A 17,221-nucleotide genomic window follows, 5' to 3' on the forward strand; every position below is an offset into this window, starting at 1 on the left:
GCAACCTGCTTTGTGTTGCAGCATTCATTACACAGTTGGACCTTGTTCTTGTGAAGGTGACAAACTGACTTTGAACAGCTGGAAATCCATAGGAGGTCCCGAGGTTGAGAACAGACTCCCTCCTGACTTCAAATGCACTGTTCTCACCAAACATGGCGTCTATCCACAGCGTCCTCTGCATTATCATCAGGATAACAATGATGAAGACAATGTATTCCTGTGTGCCATTTAACGACGAGCTATAATGATGTGTCTTAAAGAAAGCACACCAAAGAATTCTCTGTTGGCTCCCCGGTGGAAACCGGATGAGCCACACTTCTCGTCCAACGGCCTGTTTAATCATGGTAGAACGTGGAAAGGTTCCCCTTAGAGGGAGAACGAGGGAACGTCATGTCTAATTGCTTTTCCCATCAACCTTTACAAACATCCATACCTTCAAAGACTGATGAAAGCTCTAAGCCCTTGTGTTTTTCTTGCTACGCCTGGTTTATTATTAAGTCCCCCAAAACATGAGCATCCTAGTTAAGAACAAAAGCTAAACGTGGCCAATTGCTGCTGATGGATTTCTGCTGATGAGTATTATTTTTTTTCCTTGCTCTTTGTTTCGATGCTGGAGGACGCAGCGCCCTAATCCACATCTCGATGAGTCAGCCCTGCTGGATTACGGCATTACTGTTTTACTCAGCCTTGCCTCTGTGACAATGCCGCCCACATCACAAAGCAGTGAGTGATCATGGGAGGATTACAGTGACTTTATGAAGCAGGGAGGCATTATGTTTATATAAACATATTAAGCACATCAACACTATGACTGCTCTCATATTTTTTATCAAAGATTTTTATCGCACCAAGCTCGTTTTTCCCTCCTTTTTCTCTAATTTCCAAAGCTTTTAAAAGCGCTTTGAAGCCGTCTGCCTTCCACTTTCACGGTTGGGGTCATGTGCTCCAGCCTGTAAGTGCTCACATGGACACCACTGTCACTGAAAGAGGAAAATGGACCCTGAATGCCACACTGATGCTTTTGAGAGAATAATGCAGCAACACTAACAGCATTACACTACTGACACAGGATGATTACACTTAACAGCCTTATGGGCCTTTTGGTCATGCTTGCTTTTCATAGGTTGACAGTTGTCTTACCGTGGCTTTAAGCTGCTGTAGATATGCTTCTATATGCACATCATATCATAAACACTTCTGAAAAAGCCGCATATCAGCAATACCAAGTTATAAAAAATCTTCTCATATTCCCACTGTAAAGGTCAAAACTTTATTTTCAACATGACTGGATGGGTGGTTAGTAATATTGTTGAATATACTGTCAAATTACTGTTTGTCAACCATATGCAATGTTACTGACCCTGAATCTTGCTTGCATAACATCAACTTCCTGGCTCATAACTGATCAAAGGTCTTTCTATGAGCTGAGTGAACTAGAAATATCTCCTGTTGCCAGGTTGCATCTAAAGTTCTTCCTTTTTACTGGAGTAGTCAACAACATGTCCACTGCATAAGAAACTCAAACACTCCAGGTGTTATCAGGGAGTGATGGCTTGATTTTGATTGCAAAAATTTTTTTTGCCTTTGGTGAGTGACCACTGTCATTCACACACACAAGCAGTCTAAGGAAGAGCCTTGAACTTGAAACATCACACAAATAAATACTTAAAATTGGAGCTTTTTGGTGTGTGGACCTCTCCTTTTCTATTAAGGTATTATTTGTGATCCAGCACAAATCCAATTGGGTTTATGGATGTGCTTGTCTTTTTCTTTTTTCTTTCTTTCGGTGTCCATTATTATTATTATTATTAATGGATTATATTCCTGATAATAAATACCTTCTTGGGCACTTTCCCTGTATACATAATTCAACATATGAGCTTATTTTACTTTTGTCCAGCCCTAAACATTGTTAAAACACAAACTGTCATAACTATCCAGGTTAGTAACAGGGTTATTACATTTGTCCTTTAATTAAAAGACCTGTTAATCAATATGAGAGTGACAGTAAATTCAATCCTGTGTTTTTAAATTTTGGATGGTGAGGCCACACTCTTATTTTGATCATAAATTGTGCCTTTAATGTTCCTCATTGTTTTTACCAATTTTTTCTTAATTTTTCATCTGTTACAGGTTGACAAAGATTTTGTTCAAACACCGCCAAGATCATGAGAGCTTCTGTTGTGCTACATCAGATATCTGGGACATCTTCATCACAGCTACATACATTTCTGAATGAGCCAGAGAGGCAGGGATGAATGATAAATATTGGGGCCAATAACAGGAAATTTATATTATTATTTATTATGCTGAAAATCAAATTACAGCCAATAAATATCAGATGTATGTATGTAAGTGTAACAATATTTGACCTGACAGATTATGTCAAAGCATTTCATTGTATAAAAGCCAAAGTATATTTGAAAAGTTTTTTGATGTACATTGCAAGAAAAAATAAATGTGTCAGAGCTGTTCTTTGTTTTTGTTGTAAAAGTGCTGTCAGTTAGATTTGGTTTAGTCAGAGCTGATGAATATTAAATCATCTATCTTTGCCAGCGAAGCAGGTAATTATCAGTTACAGTACTGGCTGAAAAACAAACAAACAAACAAACAAACAAACAAAACATATTGTGCATCCCTAGGAATAACCACCATCAGCTGAATGACCTCTGGGAAGTGCAAAATATAAAATAAAATAAAATAAAATGTGCTTAACATTGAATATGTTTCCACAGACTTATTAATGTACTAATTAAAATAGTAATAGTAAAAGTGGGAGAAAGTATCATAATCTTTTTATAACAATTGATTTTTGATTGTGTGACAGCAAAATATCTTAATTCTAATTTATTCATCTTATTTGCTGTGAGGGCAGCCAAATAAAGTAAATACACTTGTTCCCTTTAATACACCATCTTTACATTTTGGCACAAAAGAAGTAACCAGATGGTTGTGTGTGCTGGCACATAACTTCAAACCTCTCCAGTGGAATGCATTATGGTAAAACAAATGAAAAAGGCAAGTTTGTCTTCTCAGTCTGGCAATAAAATGACACATTAAGGCAATATGGGGAAATATTGCCAGGGGCTCTGTCATTCTTCCGGAGGCAGTGGTGTGTTCTCTTCATTAAGAGTGAAGAGAGTGGTGCATTATGGGGCCGTGTGGTCAATGTTTGAGTTGCAGATGAGGAATTAGACCTGTCATGTGGCACAAACTGCTTGTCTAAACAGTCCTCGCACTAGTCAGGGGCATAATGAGTTCCACAGAGGCCCCCGCCACCGCAGCAGTGTGCTGAACACTAACGTGACGGGGTGGCCTCGGGCTGCACATGTGTGTACCACGGGCTACTCGTTTGCGTCGTTGCTTTGTGAGTTCTCAAAGAAACGTTGGGGTTAATGGAGTGCTTGTAATTATATGTAATATTTAATGACTGTGGTAATGCCCCCCTCCCCTCCTTCCACCACACATACACACCTTAAGAATTACCGGAGTATGATCATTAATCCAACATGTGCTTGTTCTGCATGGATGCACAATCAGGACACCTTGGTGAATGGCAGCACAGCTTGCTGCCCTCTACACCGGTCATTAACTCTTAATGACCTGTACGCAGGCAAGTCATGCAGAATTTACCACCGATCCACTTCACTCTTGAAGTGTGTGTGCGTCTTTCCCGCCCCTTTGTCACCATTATGACATTAGCATGATTACTCAATCATAGTATATTAGTTACTGCTATATACAAGTGCTCTCTGTCTGGGTTTGAAGTGTTTGAAGCATACAAGTGGCATGATTTGGAACTAAAAATTAGATCAATCTGTCAAAAGGTTTATTCAAATAACAGTGACAATGGCTTTATGTTTTGGGGCCACAAAAGAAAGAATGTGAATACGGTTAATTCTCACATAAACATCAGTATTCAAATAATGGCAAAGTCTCCTATAATAGCCAGCACGAACAAATGAAAAGCAAGCAAAAATCACTGAGGAGGATTTAGCAGCACTCTAAGAGCTATCATGGTAAATTCAGCATGATGTGCATTTCAACAGTGTTAATTCCATTAGTACAACAGCAGTCATGGCATATTCACCAATTTGCTGTACTTAGTTCCTCTTTTTAAACAGAAATACTGTTTTCTTCCATTAAATAATTCCTACTGTGTCTGCTGTTGTTGCAAGTGTGATTCATCTACAATCAGTACGACTTACAAATTACTGTAGATGTTTCTAATTCAAAGTCAACCAGGAACAGGATAGAGAAAGTGTGGAACATTGTTCATGGTAACTTAATGGTGCCTGTATGACAGTATTTTTGTTACAGAGGATAAACTCAGAGCATTGACCATGACATGGAAAGTATTGGTGTGGAAATGTACATCATTCTGCATCAAGAAAACTGTAACCCTAACCCTATCTCATCGTTTTGACTCACTTATCGTTCACTACATGATGATTAGGAACAGCTAAATGTAGCACTTGACTTCAAAAAGTATATACTTTTTTGTCAGTGGCTTACTTCACTACGCTTACTTTACTTTACTACTTTCCCCAGTCTAGTGTTAAAAAAAACAAACAAAAATTGCAATAATTGTAATATTGAATCTCAATACTTTTGGAATTGGCACCCAAGTATTATGATAGTATCGAATCAGGAGATATGTGTATCATCCCACCCTATGAATCATTGTCCAGAGGCTTTGATTGTGGTTAGATGACAGCCGATGGGTTTTAAGATTGACTGTACTGCAACAGTAGCTCAAGTAGAGATGAGTCATGAAGTCAGCAAACTGATTTAGTAATATCAGTTACACAACAAAATCTAAAGTTAGCTTACATTAGCCTCCATTCATATCAGGTCACACCAGGGCAAGTCCTGTGACACCATATTGAACTGAATAAATGTGCATTTTATGACTTTTGAGTTTAACTTTTCTTTTCTAAGATTGTTATTTCTTTTCAAAAATTTCATAGTCTTTCTTTAATAGCATATTAAAACAGGGGCAAGGTCACAAAACAGACAGAGACCTTAAATATGATAAAATACACCGAAAAACTGAAGAATTTTAAATGCAGTCTCTTGACCATTTAACAGAACCTATCCATGTTTTTTGTAGTTACACATCTTACATTATGTATAGAACAGGTTTTGCAATGGTCCTTTATGATGACAGAAGAAGATATCACACTAAAGAGACTTTATACTTACAGCGGTACACTCTTATCATGTTATATTGCCAAGAGTCAGATTTCTGTGAGGAACAGGGCTGTGTGCCTTGCCCATCAAAGAAAAGCAGACATTTTGCATAATGCAAAAAAACACGTACTAGGAGCCTCTTTTGAATTGCACAACAATGAGACTTTTGCTCATCCTTGAGAAGAGATAGGCGCGCAGCGATGGAAAAATCCTCAGAGCTCACCTTTTTTCCACAGTCATAACTGCTGTCCCTGTTGAGAATGACGGCGTAAAGGCCACTGCTTTTTTGTCTGCGGCAGAGCAAAATACACTTTCTCCCTGATGTGATAGCAAGAGACATGAAACACTGGTGGGAAGCCTCATTCAATTGTAGCCTATTGAAGTCTAAACAACTCTTAGATGCATCGGATGCAGAGGTGGGAACGAAATAGAGGGAAGCTCTGAAGAGTGTCAGACAGTGCATAAAGATGGGCTGGAGGTGTCTGATTCTTCAGCTTTGTCGGCCGCAGCTGAATGAGCCAAAAAAGGAGCACTTAAGAGGTGATTTAGAGTAAATAAACAGCTACAACTTCAGATCCATCTGTGTGTAAAGTATGATTGGAGAGAAATGTAAAGACTCTTGAGAAAGCACACAGATGCTATGAGACTAGTGGAAATATTTCAGCCAAGTAAATACTTTTGTGAGATTCGTCTTTTCTAAAAGGTTATCTGTCATCAGCTAGCTTACTGTGTCCCCTGTTGAGACCCTGACAGCCCACTGAGATATTATAGATAAATGGTTTTGTGAGCGTGCCAGGAGTATGGCCACTATGAGCTGTTTTTAAGAAGCTCTTTGACATCTGACCTTTATCAGCTGAGTTTCATTACAAATGCAACCTGAGACACAACGTATTTGCCATGGATCTGCTCTGACTGGACTCTCGAGAGCCGTGCAGCTCTGCAGAGGGAGAAATGTGAATTATTTTTAGCAGATGTCCGCTAAAACTGCTGACAATAAACAGAAATCTGTAACAATAGATTCTTGCTGGCTCAGCCTCAAGAATGATTCATCACAACAACAAAAAATGACCTACTTTTACATACATTTCTGGCTATTCCCATTTGTTTGTAAGACAAAAGTGATGACTACTCTTTGTGTGCTTACTGGTGCGTATCACACTAATATCACAACACGGAGATAAATATTGTCTTTCAAAATATAATACACAGGCCAGCAAGTCCAGTCTCAGCAGTTAAGGTGTTTTATGTATCCAGACAAGTTCAATATACTGCTGTGTGCTGATGCAATTAGATGGAGTAGTGTGTAACCTCAAGGCAACCCCTCTGGTCAGATGGTGTTGTAACATTAATACAGTTTGCCTGTTAGAACAAAAATCTAAAGGACCTACTGTGATGGAGCTTAAAGCCCCTGCTCACAGGATGAAAACCTTGTTGAAAGCACTTTATAAAAAGCACCACTCAGTTCTCACTGTGCAAACAATCACATTTAAAAAATGTTAATCTCTGATGTGGATCCAGTTCCAGTCTACATACTCAAATAAGATGTTGATTTCTGCTCTTGTGTGTGATATTTTACATGAGTATGTGGTGCTATTGTAATGTCAGGTTTATTTTTGTACTTTTTGGAATACTTCATCCAGCATACACATTTTTTGTTTCAGTTGGTCCAGAACTACAAACATCAGGAATAAAACATCTGTATATCCCACTGGGAAACTGGTACAGTATATTGCTTTGTAAACAATTATATAAACCTAATTTAGACTATCAGATTTAAAAAGTTTTGAAACACAGATGCTGTTTTACAACAGACCATGAAAACCACTGAACCCAACACTGCCTGTAGTGAACAGCAGTCCATCAGTTGTTTTTCTCCCACATGCTCTCAGAGTCTGAGCAGCTCAGCTGCTGCAGTCGGGGGTTAAGGGCATCTAAATGGTTTGTTGTTGAAGGGGACTGTTTACTTTTTACACCTGATTTCCCATCAAGTCATGGCATGTTGATAAACTGAAGTTAGTGAGGGCAGTTAAAACTCCTATTGCTACATTCGTTCCTTAGTATATCCTATGTATTCTGACTACCACCTTTCATTGTGTAACATCAGATGCTCTCTGTCCACACAGAATCCATTAAATATGACATAGCCACTCAAATAAAAGGTGGATGAGTACACGTTTGTTATTTGTATACAGAAAACATATCTTTTATGTTGTGATACTGGTATGTTTCATTACTGGACATACAATATAGCCAACGGCAAGCAGACTGTTATTAGTGATAGTCAGTTACTTTAATAAGGGAGCTCCCTGGGGATCTCCAGCCAGCCAGCTGCCACCTCATGTAGGTTTTTGTAGTTAAATCAGCAGGTGTCGTATATAACTCATTTTAACTGTGAATCAACTGTTTTGCAGCACAACTGATAGGAATACATAAAAATAGGGCGTCTGCCCAAAGTTCAGCTCAAACCAGCACATTGCGCTTCATCACTCGTGGCCAGTCAGGACATTCACATAGACAGAAAACAATACACTTTTTTCAGTGATGCTCACTCACATCACATTAAGTCAGGACACAGTGTTACTGTGGCAGTCAAGAGGGCAGCCTGGCTCCGACGGTAAGAAAAGTAAGAAACACTAAAAGTAGCTAACTAATACCCAATGGTTTAATGTTACAGTGAGAACAGTTCTAGCAGAAATAAAGAGTGTACACATAAAGCTGGTCCTACACCTACTGCATATTTGTACATGATTGTGAAATGATGTCCTTTAGTATTAATATCACCAGCCTTTCATCAGACTGAACTGACAATTTGTTTTACTTCCATCATCTAGTCTGATATTTTTGTTATATGAGCCACTTTCCATTTAAGACTGATTGTTCATTTGTTTTGTTTCACAGTATTAAATCATTAGTGAGTGACATAGATGTCAGTTGACACAGAGGCTGTAGTAGAAGGTGACAGGAGGAGGTAACTTCACGTCTTTCAGGAAGATCTAACAGCTACTTAACTTAGTTACTAACTTAATTACTTAATACTCACCAGAAAGAACAATAATGCATGTCACAACCTGAACATTCCTAGTGCACGAAAGCATTTATTAAAAGTGACATCATCTATTTAATAATAAAAACGTCCCTGATCTCTGTGGCATAAAATCCTGCAAAGTGAAGGAAAATATTTTCCTGTGCTTCTCAATATGAATTAAACATTGAATTGACATTCTGCCAATGCAACAAGTAGATATTAGAATGACAAATTAGCTTGAAGAGCAAGAGTTCAAATGAATAATTTATCTGTACAAACACTGCATACTCAAGTCTCTGAGAAAGAATTTTAATTGTCTTAAATAGCTTTGCTTTAAAAAGAAATTATCTATATAATGAAACTCTGGATCACTGCTCTGTGTGTGAAAGCGGTTAATTATTAATATGCCAGTTGTGAATGGGAAGTTGAATGATAGCTGAGAATAATGTAAGGCCACATTGAGGAAATGGAAAGTAGGTCATTCAACAGAAAGAAGTGACGAAGGTGCTGGGTTGTGACCCATTAGATGTTAATAACATCTACATGGAGAAAGTGGTTGACTGGTTCTGGCAGAAATGTTTTCCAAGTACCCACAGGGTAATGTAATTCACATGAAATCTTTCCAGTGTTACCAGGTGTACAATAACTACTATATTTTTTTTTTAAATTAGCTCTTTGTAATTATAATAAATAATGTAATTCTGCACTAGAATTACCACCTCATGGTTGTTTGCCTCCACCAAGCAGTCAAACTGCATTTTACATCTATCTCTGTTCAGACTCATTTACTGTATATAGTGAAGACTTTGAAGTTATTAATTCCAGTGAATAATTTCCAGTGACAGACATGCTGTCTTCACTTAGAGACTATTTTTTACAGAGGAGCGCAGAGGACTGATAGAGAGCTTCATAACATGACGCAACCAGTTGACAGTCACCTGAAGCTCAATTCAGCGAAGGCAATGAGCTTGGTGTGGACTACAATACTTTAGATATGGTTGTTGCTAAAGCTACAGACTCTCAGAATAAGTTTTCAACCTGACAGCACAGAAGATTTTTGCAGTCACCCCAGTTGCGAGGTAAGCACTCAAGATTAATGTCACCAATTCAGTATCTGAACAAATGTGAAAAGAGGTCACCATCTTCCCTTCTGCTCCTGAGTTATGGTGTTGAATAATGGCCAGGAAAGTGTTTTTGAAGACCATTATGATGTCACAGTGAAGTTGATCTTTGACCTTTTGGATATAAAATTTAATGTGTGAATTCTTGAGTTATGACCAAAATGTATTTTATGAGGTCACAATGACCTTTGACCACCAAATCAGATCATTCTAGACTCCAAGAAATTCCCTCAATGAGTTCCTGAGATATAACATTAACAAAAAATAGGACAGATGGTCGACCTGAAAACATTCTCATTTATGATATATGATCATTTTGTCATGCCATCTTTTAAGGTTTTTTTTTGCCATGCTAGTAGCAAGTCAGCCTGTCAGTTGGTCCGCCGCTAGCAGCTGGTAGATTTGTTTCACTTATCAGCGAAATAAACACAATGGTCATCTATTAAATGGCTGGTAAAAATCTGAACATTCACTTGGCATTTGGCAAGTGGACAAAAAATTAATTGCATGATGATGCGAAACCATAATATTATTATACAGTGAAAATCTCATACTGCTGCTGGTTATCCTCATGTTTTCTTTGGTTTATGGCACAGACTGTGACCTGTTTGCTTACTTACATGATTTGTCAGTGTGTCCTGTATTGTCAGCCTATATTAAAAATAACAACTAAAACACAAGTTTGTAGTCTTTTTGCCCATTGCAGTTGACAGCGGACCAGCCCAGGTATGCTGGTGCACGTTTTCTGGATTTCAATGTATTGAGAAGCTCACACAACAATACATTCCAGTATTAATAAATGTGACTGACCTGCAAAGTTTAGACGGCGGATGTGCTTCAGCAGATGAGTGCCGTTGATGGGATCCATTTTAGCGCAGAGGCCCACCTTCCCCGGGCAGAGCTCCTGGTGCATATTGTGCAGAGCGTGAGCCATCGCATACACGGCATCGATAACAAACTGCACCTTTCCTTCCTGCTCATAGTTGGAGTCCTTCCCTATCCGCTCCTGATCTGTAAAATACAAACAGATGTAAATCAGACAATAACACACAAGTGTGTGGTTTTCTGAATATGTTACATGCAGAAAAATGCATCCTCTGTAGACACCTGTTTGGCTCATTGTTAAACGTGTCAAGTGTGAAGTTCAGTCAGACATTTGTGTCCATGTAGTTAAACAATCATGAGGGAGACTGAAAAGGACTTCTCAAGTGGATATAAAACACTCAATCAGGAAAAAAGGATCCGTAATTCTATCAGACAGATCGTGCAATCAAGAAAAATGTATTCAGATTCGAGTGGTGTCGACGAATGGGTTCAGCTTAAAGAATTAGCCACTTGTGAGTTTGTCCGTGACCCTTGTTTGAAGTGGGTTGATGATGACAAAAAGAAGATTTTGAAAAGATCCATCTTGAAACTCAATTATAGAATAACTTGAAGATACTACTTGTGTTTGCCAACAGTCACTAACAACACGTCTATCCTCGTGTCACCCTCCCCTTTTGGAGAGCAGCTCAGGTTGGACAGGACAATTCTGTGCAAACCACTTGGAACGAGCAGAACTGTTTAAATGGGGGGTGTGGCGTCAGTCCAAAAGACATAGACGAAAATGCATTGCTCCTCGGTGAGTCCTATTCTTTCCACGCTGAATAGGTCTTGCCTCTTGCAATTAGCTAGAAGGTAAATATCTGGATCGCCGTGGAGGAGCAAATCAATTCCAATATCTGGAGTGCAAGGTTTTCTCCTCTGGGAAATCTCATCAGTTAAAAACAAAAACTCTTTCTTGTCTCTCCAGCAGGAATCTGAGTGATTTTATACACACTGAATCTTGGACCAACATGTCTGCGCCATTCACTATTACCTATATTGCCATTTTCCACCAGCAATTTTAAAAAACTGATAGAGGTTTCAGTGTGATCGAATCCCTGAATCCTGACCTGCTTGACTGAGTGTCCAACGGTGAATTAAGTCTTTATTGCCTGGGTGTATTTAGAGGAACCAGAGAAGCAAGAAATGGAGACATCCATTCACAGGACAGGGATAATCCGCTCATAGGCTCAATGTAATAACTTGTGATAGGAGTTTATTAATCCTGGCCCAGGTTGTTCCATAGGTTTTTGTGATTGTTAATTGCAATGAGGAGGTGGGGTATGAGAAGGAGATACAACATGCAAATCCCAACTTCTCCTTTCGCCTCACGAGCCTCAAACCGAAAAGCTGCCTCAATGTATCTGTATGCTGTAGGTGGAAAAGAGATTATAAAAAAGCAGGTGTGTTCAATTTAGATTAACAATAGACTAATTACCAGGGATGAGCTAATGATAGAGCTGCATATATTTATATACCTGCCAAATGGAATTCAATTAAGCTTAGCAAGCTAATAGGCACCCAGTGGGGGTCTGCTGCTCAGATTTCTAAAATAATGACTGTACTGTTGGGTGCACATTTACCTGATGCTGTGTACAGCTGTTAAAAGCTAGGGTTGGTTACACTGGAGAAACCAGCAAGTGTGTGCTAGAATTTGAAATTATGCAACAATAAAAATCCCACCCCCTCCCTTCAGGCCTCCCTCCAAAACCACTCCCCCAAAACCAGGGCTGGGCAAAGTCACAGTTACTAGTTACTGCTCTCAAAGAGTGACTGAATTACTTACTGAGTTACTGCATTATGAAAGTAAGTATTAGGAAAAGTACTACTTTTTTTTTTTTTAGCTCCAATATGGTTATTAATCCAGACATATTTTAGTGTTGCTCTGACAGTGTTTCATCTTTTCACTGAAGCCATTATTACTGTGATGAAAAGTAAGAGGTGGACCAATAAAACACAATAGATATGTTTTAAAACTTTTGCACATTTATTGTGGCCTCAACAGGCCTTCAAGCCAAGTATCTGTAATGATAAAAACTGCCTAGCTTAGCAAATTAGGCTAATTTTTACCTAAATGTTTCACATGATTTTATACATTGGCATATTACCAACATATATAATACACATTTTTAGACCTGGATAAACTGACAGAGTACAGAGTCAGAAATAACCTGAAATAAAATGTATGTTGTTGATGAATTAGACATTGTGCACTGATTCATTTAATTCAGTAACTCTGATAAAGAGCCCTGAATGAATGGAACAAGGAGACACCTGAGAACGTCTACATGTTCAACCCTGTACCTGCTGCTATGTAATTACGATAATTACCCTTAATCATAATCATACCTGTGGTGCAATATTAAGCGTTTTAATTAATTATTATAATATATTGAGTGTTTCTGTGGTAACAGTCATATTTTTCTGGCCCAGAACCTTAAACAAATAATTCAATGTGCTGTAAAAGTTCAAACACACACAGCTTGAGGTCTTCTGTTCTCTGGTACTGGGAGACAACAAAAAAAGCAAAATAAAGAAAAATGTCCCCCAAATGTTGAATGACTGTCAGAATAATGATACTGTCTTGCACAATGTTGTAACCTGAGCAATACTAAACCCTTCTTCGTAAAAAAAATTATTAATTATAGGTACAAAATGTGGTCAATTTAACTATTTTTTTTAGCTTCTGTTAATGTGTTCGATGTGGAAACTAGTGATCCGTAACCAGACATTTTGAGACAGAACAGTCATTTATCATGCAACATCTGTCCTCTTAAGGTTCAAGCAATTTTCAACAGCCACTTCAATCTGAAAGAGTGCTAGCCCCCGAATCAGCAAAGGTCTCTCTCTGTTAGCCATCTTTCATTTACTACATCTCCAGCTCCTCGTTGCAGACCAGAGGCGTTTTAATGTCCCCGATTATCTCATGAGCTTTTGAAATGCATGAATTATTGTTGGAGGTTACGGCTCAGTAATTAAGGGCCACAGGGCCTTGATTGGACAGAGATTGTCACAGTTTGGCCGACATGTTTGTGCCATGGGGAATCCTGCGAGCCAGAATGGGTGTGAGTGATATTTCTCTTGCAGGCTTGGCAGGCCACCCACACTAACTTTGTATTGTCTCTTCTCCATAAGACCATTTCCCTTTTTCCCCCCAGTCTCTCTCCGGCTCCCTCCTCATTGGCATTTTGGCTCTTTCACACACATTTTCCAAGCTGGCGTTTTGCTTTCAGAAGAAATCCATTCAGATTAAGCAAAGCAGAAGCAAAGTGTGGGTGTTTTCCACTCTGAGGTGTCACACAAGACATTTTGTGACAGTGTGTGTGGGCTTAGACCTTTGACCATTTTTTTCAGCTTGCCACTGGCCACAAGCCATCCAGTCTTTTCCTGCCAAGGCAGTTGGGCTGCCCCCTTAAATTAATGTGACACTGCCGCTATATGTGCTACTCTTCCATTTTATAATTTTGTTCCATCTTAGAATTTGACATTATATGTGCTTTTATAACTAACGGTGCTATTTGTGTCTCTTCAGAGATGGAATTAACAATATTTTCATTACTGATTAATTTGTGAATTATGTTTGATTAAATTGGTATTCTTTTATACTATAAGATCATAAAATAGTGAAATGTCCATCACAATTTCATAGAGCTCAAGATGACTAGCTTTTTCAAACTAAAACCCAAAGATACTAAATTAGCAATAATTTAAAAGAAACAAAATCTTCACATCTGAGTAGCTGGAATCAAGAAATGCTTTTTTGTTCCTTGATACAAATGAACACTCTATTATCAAAGCTGCTGTCAAACGATTAGATTTGTACTTTAGGGTAAAAAGACTAATAATTTTATATCAAAGCTGCGATTTAAGAGATTGCAATTTTCATAATCCAAGAGCCACAATTTACTTATGAATCAGAGCATTTATGTCTTAACAAGCTCTGAGAAGTTTACCCAAATTTAAGTTGCCAACACTTGATTTTATCAGCTATTAAGAAAACTGTAGCCAGCCAATTTAGTCAGCTGTAACTAATCAATGTTAATTATTTGAGCTGGCAAAACTACAAAATAAAAACTTTTCTCTGATTTCTAGCTAATGTTCTCTGCCCGGTGGTTTGTGTACTATTTTCCCAACTATGACACACCGCCGTGTGTTGTTTTGATGTCTGGAAAGAAAGAGTAGAAAAAATTTAAAGGATGTACGTGGTCACATCATCATTAACAGTTATATTGTTGAGTGATTTCCCAACAGCACTGATGGCCAACTAACGTTTCGTTTCTACTGATACATTTGTGAGTTCAACACCTACCAGGTCTGCATGGGTACTTCCTGCCTCCAGGAAATCAGCCATATTCTCTTATCCTAAAGTCCAAAGTTGACAATCGCTCTTAACCTTCACCGCCTACTCAACTTTTATGTTACAAAACTCGCATTCATTATAAACCTTGCCTGTTAGCCTGTGATTGCCAGTCCTGCTGCCTGCAGACTTTGCAGACTGTTGTGGATAACACTTTTCCATTTTGATTAAATACTTTTGTTGTCTCCAAGTCCAGGCTTGTTTCTGCCACTGTCATGATACAATATACATGCTAGGTGGTCGATTTTTGTTTATTTACCATAAAATCAACATGCATGTGGCATTAACAAAATTATCACAGTAAGCTCAGTAATAACTCTTCTTGCCCATAACTAGTCTTCTTGGTGCTGCCTGAAGCTTAATATTTATGAAGGATAATGAAGCATCTTGCTTTACTTTCATTCAATATCTGCATGGTGAAAGTCTTTAACATGTTCAAGTGGGTATTTCTACACAAAGGGATTGTTAAAGAGTAAACTCAATAGATTACATAAGTAGTTAGACAACAGAGAGTTAGTAAAACTATGTAATCATTACAGAGTAATTTATTTTATTTAATTTTGATTGGACTTTTGATATCTTACTGTAAAGTGATAACATCAGTCAATGATTTGGTTGACTGATTCTTGTCGTACTTGCTTACAAGCCTGCAACTGACATACAAATCCAGTGAACAGATTCACATTTTTATGATGGAGTACTGGGGGCACATTGAGGGGGAAAAAGACAGGATGCAGATTTGTTTTTTTGTTTTTTTCATTTTTGCAGATTTTGTCAAAACTCGATGCTGCAGACTAATGTGATAATAGTTGTTTTCCATTTTTATTAAATACTTTTATTGCCTCCAGGTCATTTCTTCTTTCTGCTACTGTCATTATACAATACACATGCTAGATGGCAGATTCAGTAATAACACTTCCTTATCATAAGTAATCATCTTTATGTAGCCTGCAGCTTAATATTTATGAATGATAATGAAGCATATTGCTTTACTTTCACTCAATATCTGGATGTAATGTTGGTGTGCCCTGCAGATGACCAGCACCAAATACTGCAAAACTCAAAATACTGGGAATACTGGATACATTTAGATGTCCAGACCTGGATATACTGGGACAACATCATACTAGAACCTCCCAGCCCCAGAGCTGCAACAATCAGTCAATTAGTCAATCAAAAGAAAATTAGTTGCCAACTATTTTGATAATAGATTAATTGTTTCAGTAATTTTTAAAGCAAAATTGACGAACGCTGATTCCAGTCTCTAAAATGTGAATTTTTTTCTTTTGGTCATTTATGACATTAAATGAAGAGTCTTTGTTCTGTTGGTTGGACAAAAGAACAATTTGAAGACACTTTGAGCTCTAAAAAACTGATGAGCATTTTCCACAGATTTTTTTTTTTTACTTTTTATTGATTAAACAATTAATTGATTATGAAAATAGTCATTAGAAGACCTACCCAGCACTGAACAACTGCTGGCAAAGACGTAAAGATAGTAAAGACTGTGTAACTAATTCAGTAACTAATTAGACTACCACATAAGTCACCACTAGTCAGTTATTAGTGACTGGTTTTAACAACAAACAACATAATTTGCCCGTTATTTTTGTTTTGTTTTCCTTTTGGAATTCAATTTATAGAATATAATCACTTTAAATCATTTTAAATCAAGATGGCCATAAAAATCTCCATTAGATATTTTCCTCAAAGCGCTCGGTCCTATTCTTTGTTGTATTTATTTTTATCACACAAATGAAAATCCCTGCGTGACAAACTGGCAACAAACCTCTAACCCAGTGCAGGGAGAGGCTCCAGCCCCGTGCAACCCTGAACAGGATAAGCGGTTTAAAAAATAGATGCTTGGATGAAAAAGCAAAGCACACGCTTGTTTTATCTGCATTGCTGTGTTTCCCTCATCATTAATACCCAGGAGAAATAAGGAGCCAATGAGACGGGTCCCTGCTCTAACTCGCCTCTCCTTTACACATTAATCAATATCAGTTTTACATCTCCTTCATTCACAGATAAAAGACAAGTCTCACTTTTTTTTCCCAGTCACTCATGCCCTCCTTATCCTTTGATCACGCTGAGGAGTCTAACCCTCTTAGGACACTGATAATTCTGCTCCAGGAGCTTCTCTCACAGATGCCTCAGAGACACGGCAGAGCTCTCCAGCAGTAGAGAGGAGCCACAAGTGTCACACTTTAACCTCAAACAAATGCTGCAAGACTCTCCCTCCCTGGGAAGCAGAGCTGATAGTGAAGTTTAACACTAAAATGCGTGTAATGAGAAAGGCGAGCTGCTGACTGTATTTTACAGGTGCCTACCGCATTCGCTCCCACCAACATGAGTCTTTACATGATGTGGGTATTTCTGCACCAAAGGGATGCAGAAGAGTAAATTCTGTTCAGTACGTAAGCAGTTAGAGTACAAAGAGTTATTTAAAGTATGTAATCATTAAAGGATCATTTCCTTTTATATTAACTTTGACTGGGATTTGATGTCTTACAGTAAAGTGATCACTTAAGTCAATTATGTGGTCGACTGCTTCTTGTCTTACTTGTTTACAGGCCTGCAAATAAAATATAATCGAGTGAAGAGCCGCACATTTTTACAAAAGAGTACTGAGACTACATTGAAGAGAGAGGGGGGAGATTT

At 38.2% G+C, this 17,221-nt stretch overlaps 1 protein-coding gene across 1 annotated transcript in view; it reads right to left on the reverse strand.

Moving 5' to 3' along the window:
• LOC146332062 (metabotropic glutamate receptor 4-like) overlaps positions 1-17,221 on the reverse strand; it is a 233,787-nt gene that overhangs the window by 23,747 nt on the left and 192,819 nt on the right. The window contains exon 7 of the mRNA XM_084738654.1: positions 10,150-10,350. Coding sequence (XP_084594780.1) covers positions 10,150-10,350 — 201 coding nt within the window. The remainder of the gene's footprint in view (positions 1-10,149; positions 10,351-17,221) is intronic.

This window comes from Lutjanus erythropterus, chromosome 2 (assembly GCF_056507025.1).
Source record: "Lutjanus erythropterus isolate fLutEry1 chromosome 2, fLutEry1.hap2, whole genome shotgun sequence".
Lineage (NCBI taxonomy): Eukaryota > Metazoa > Chordata > Actinopteri > Lutjaniformes > Lutjanidae > Lutjanus > Lutjanus erythropterus.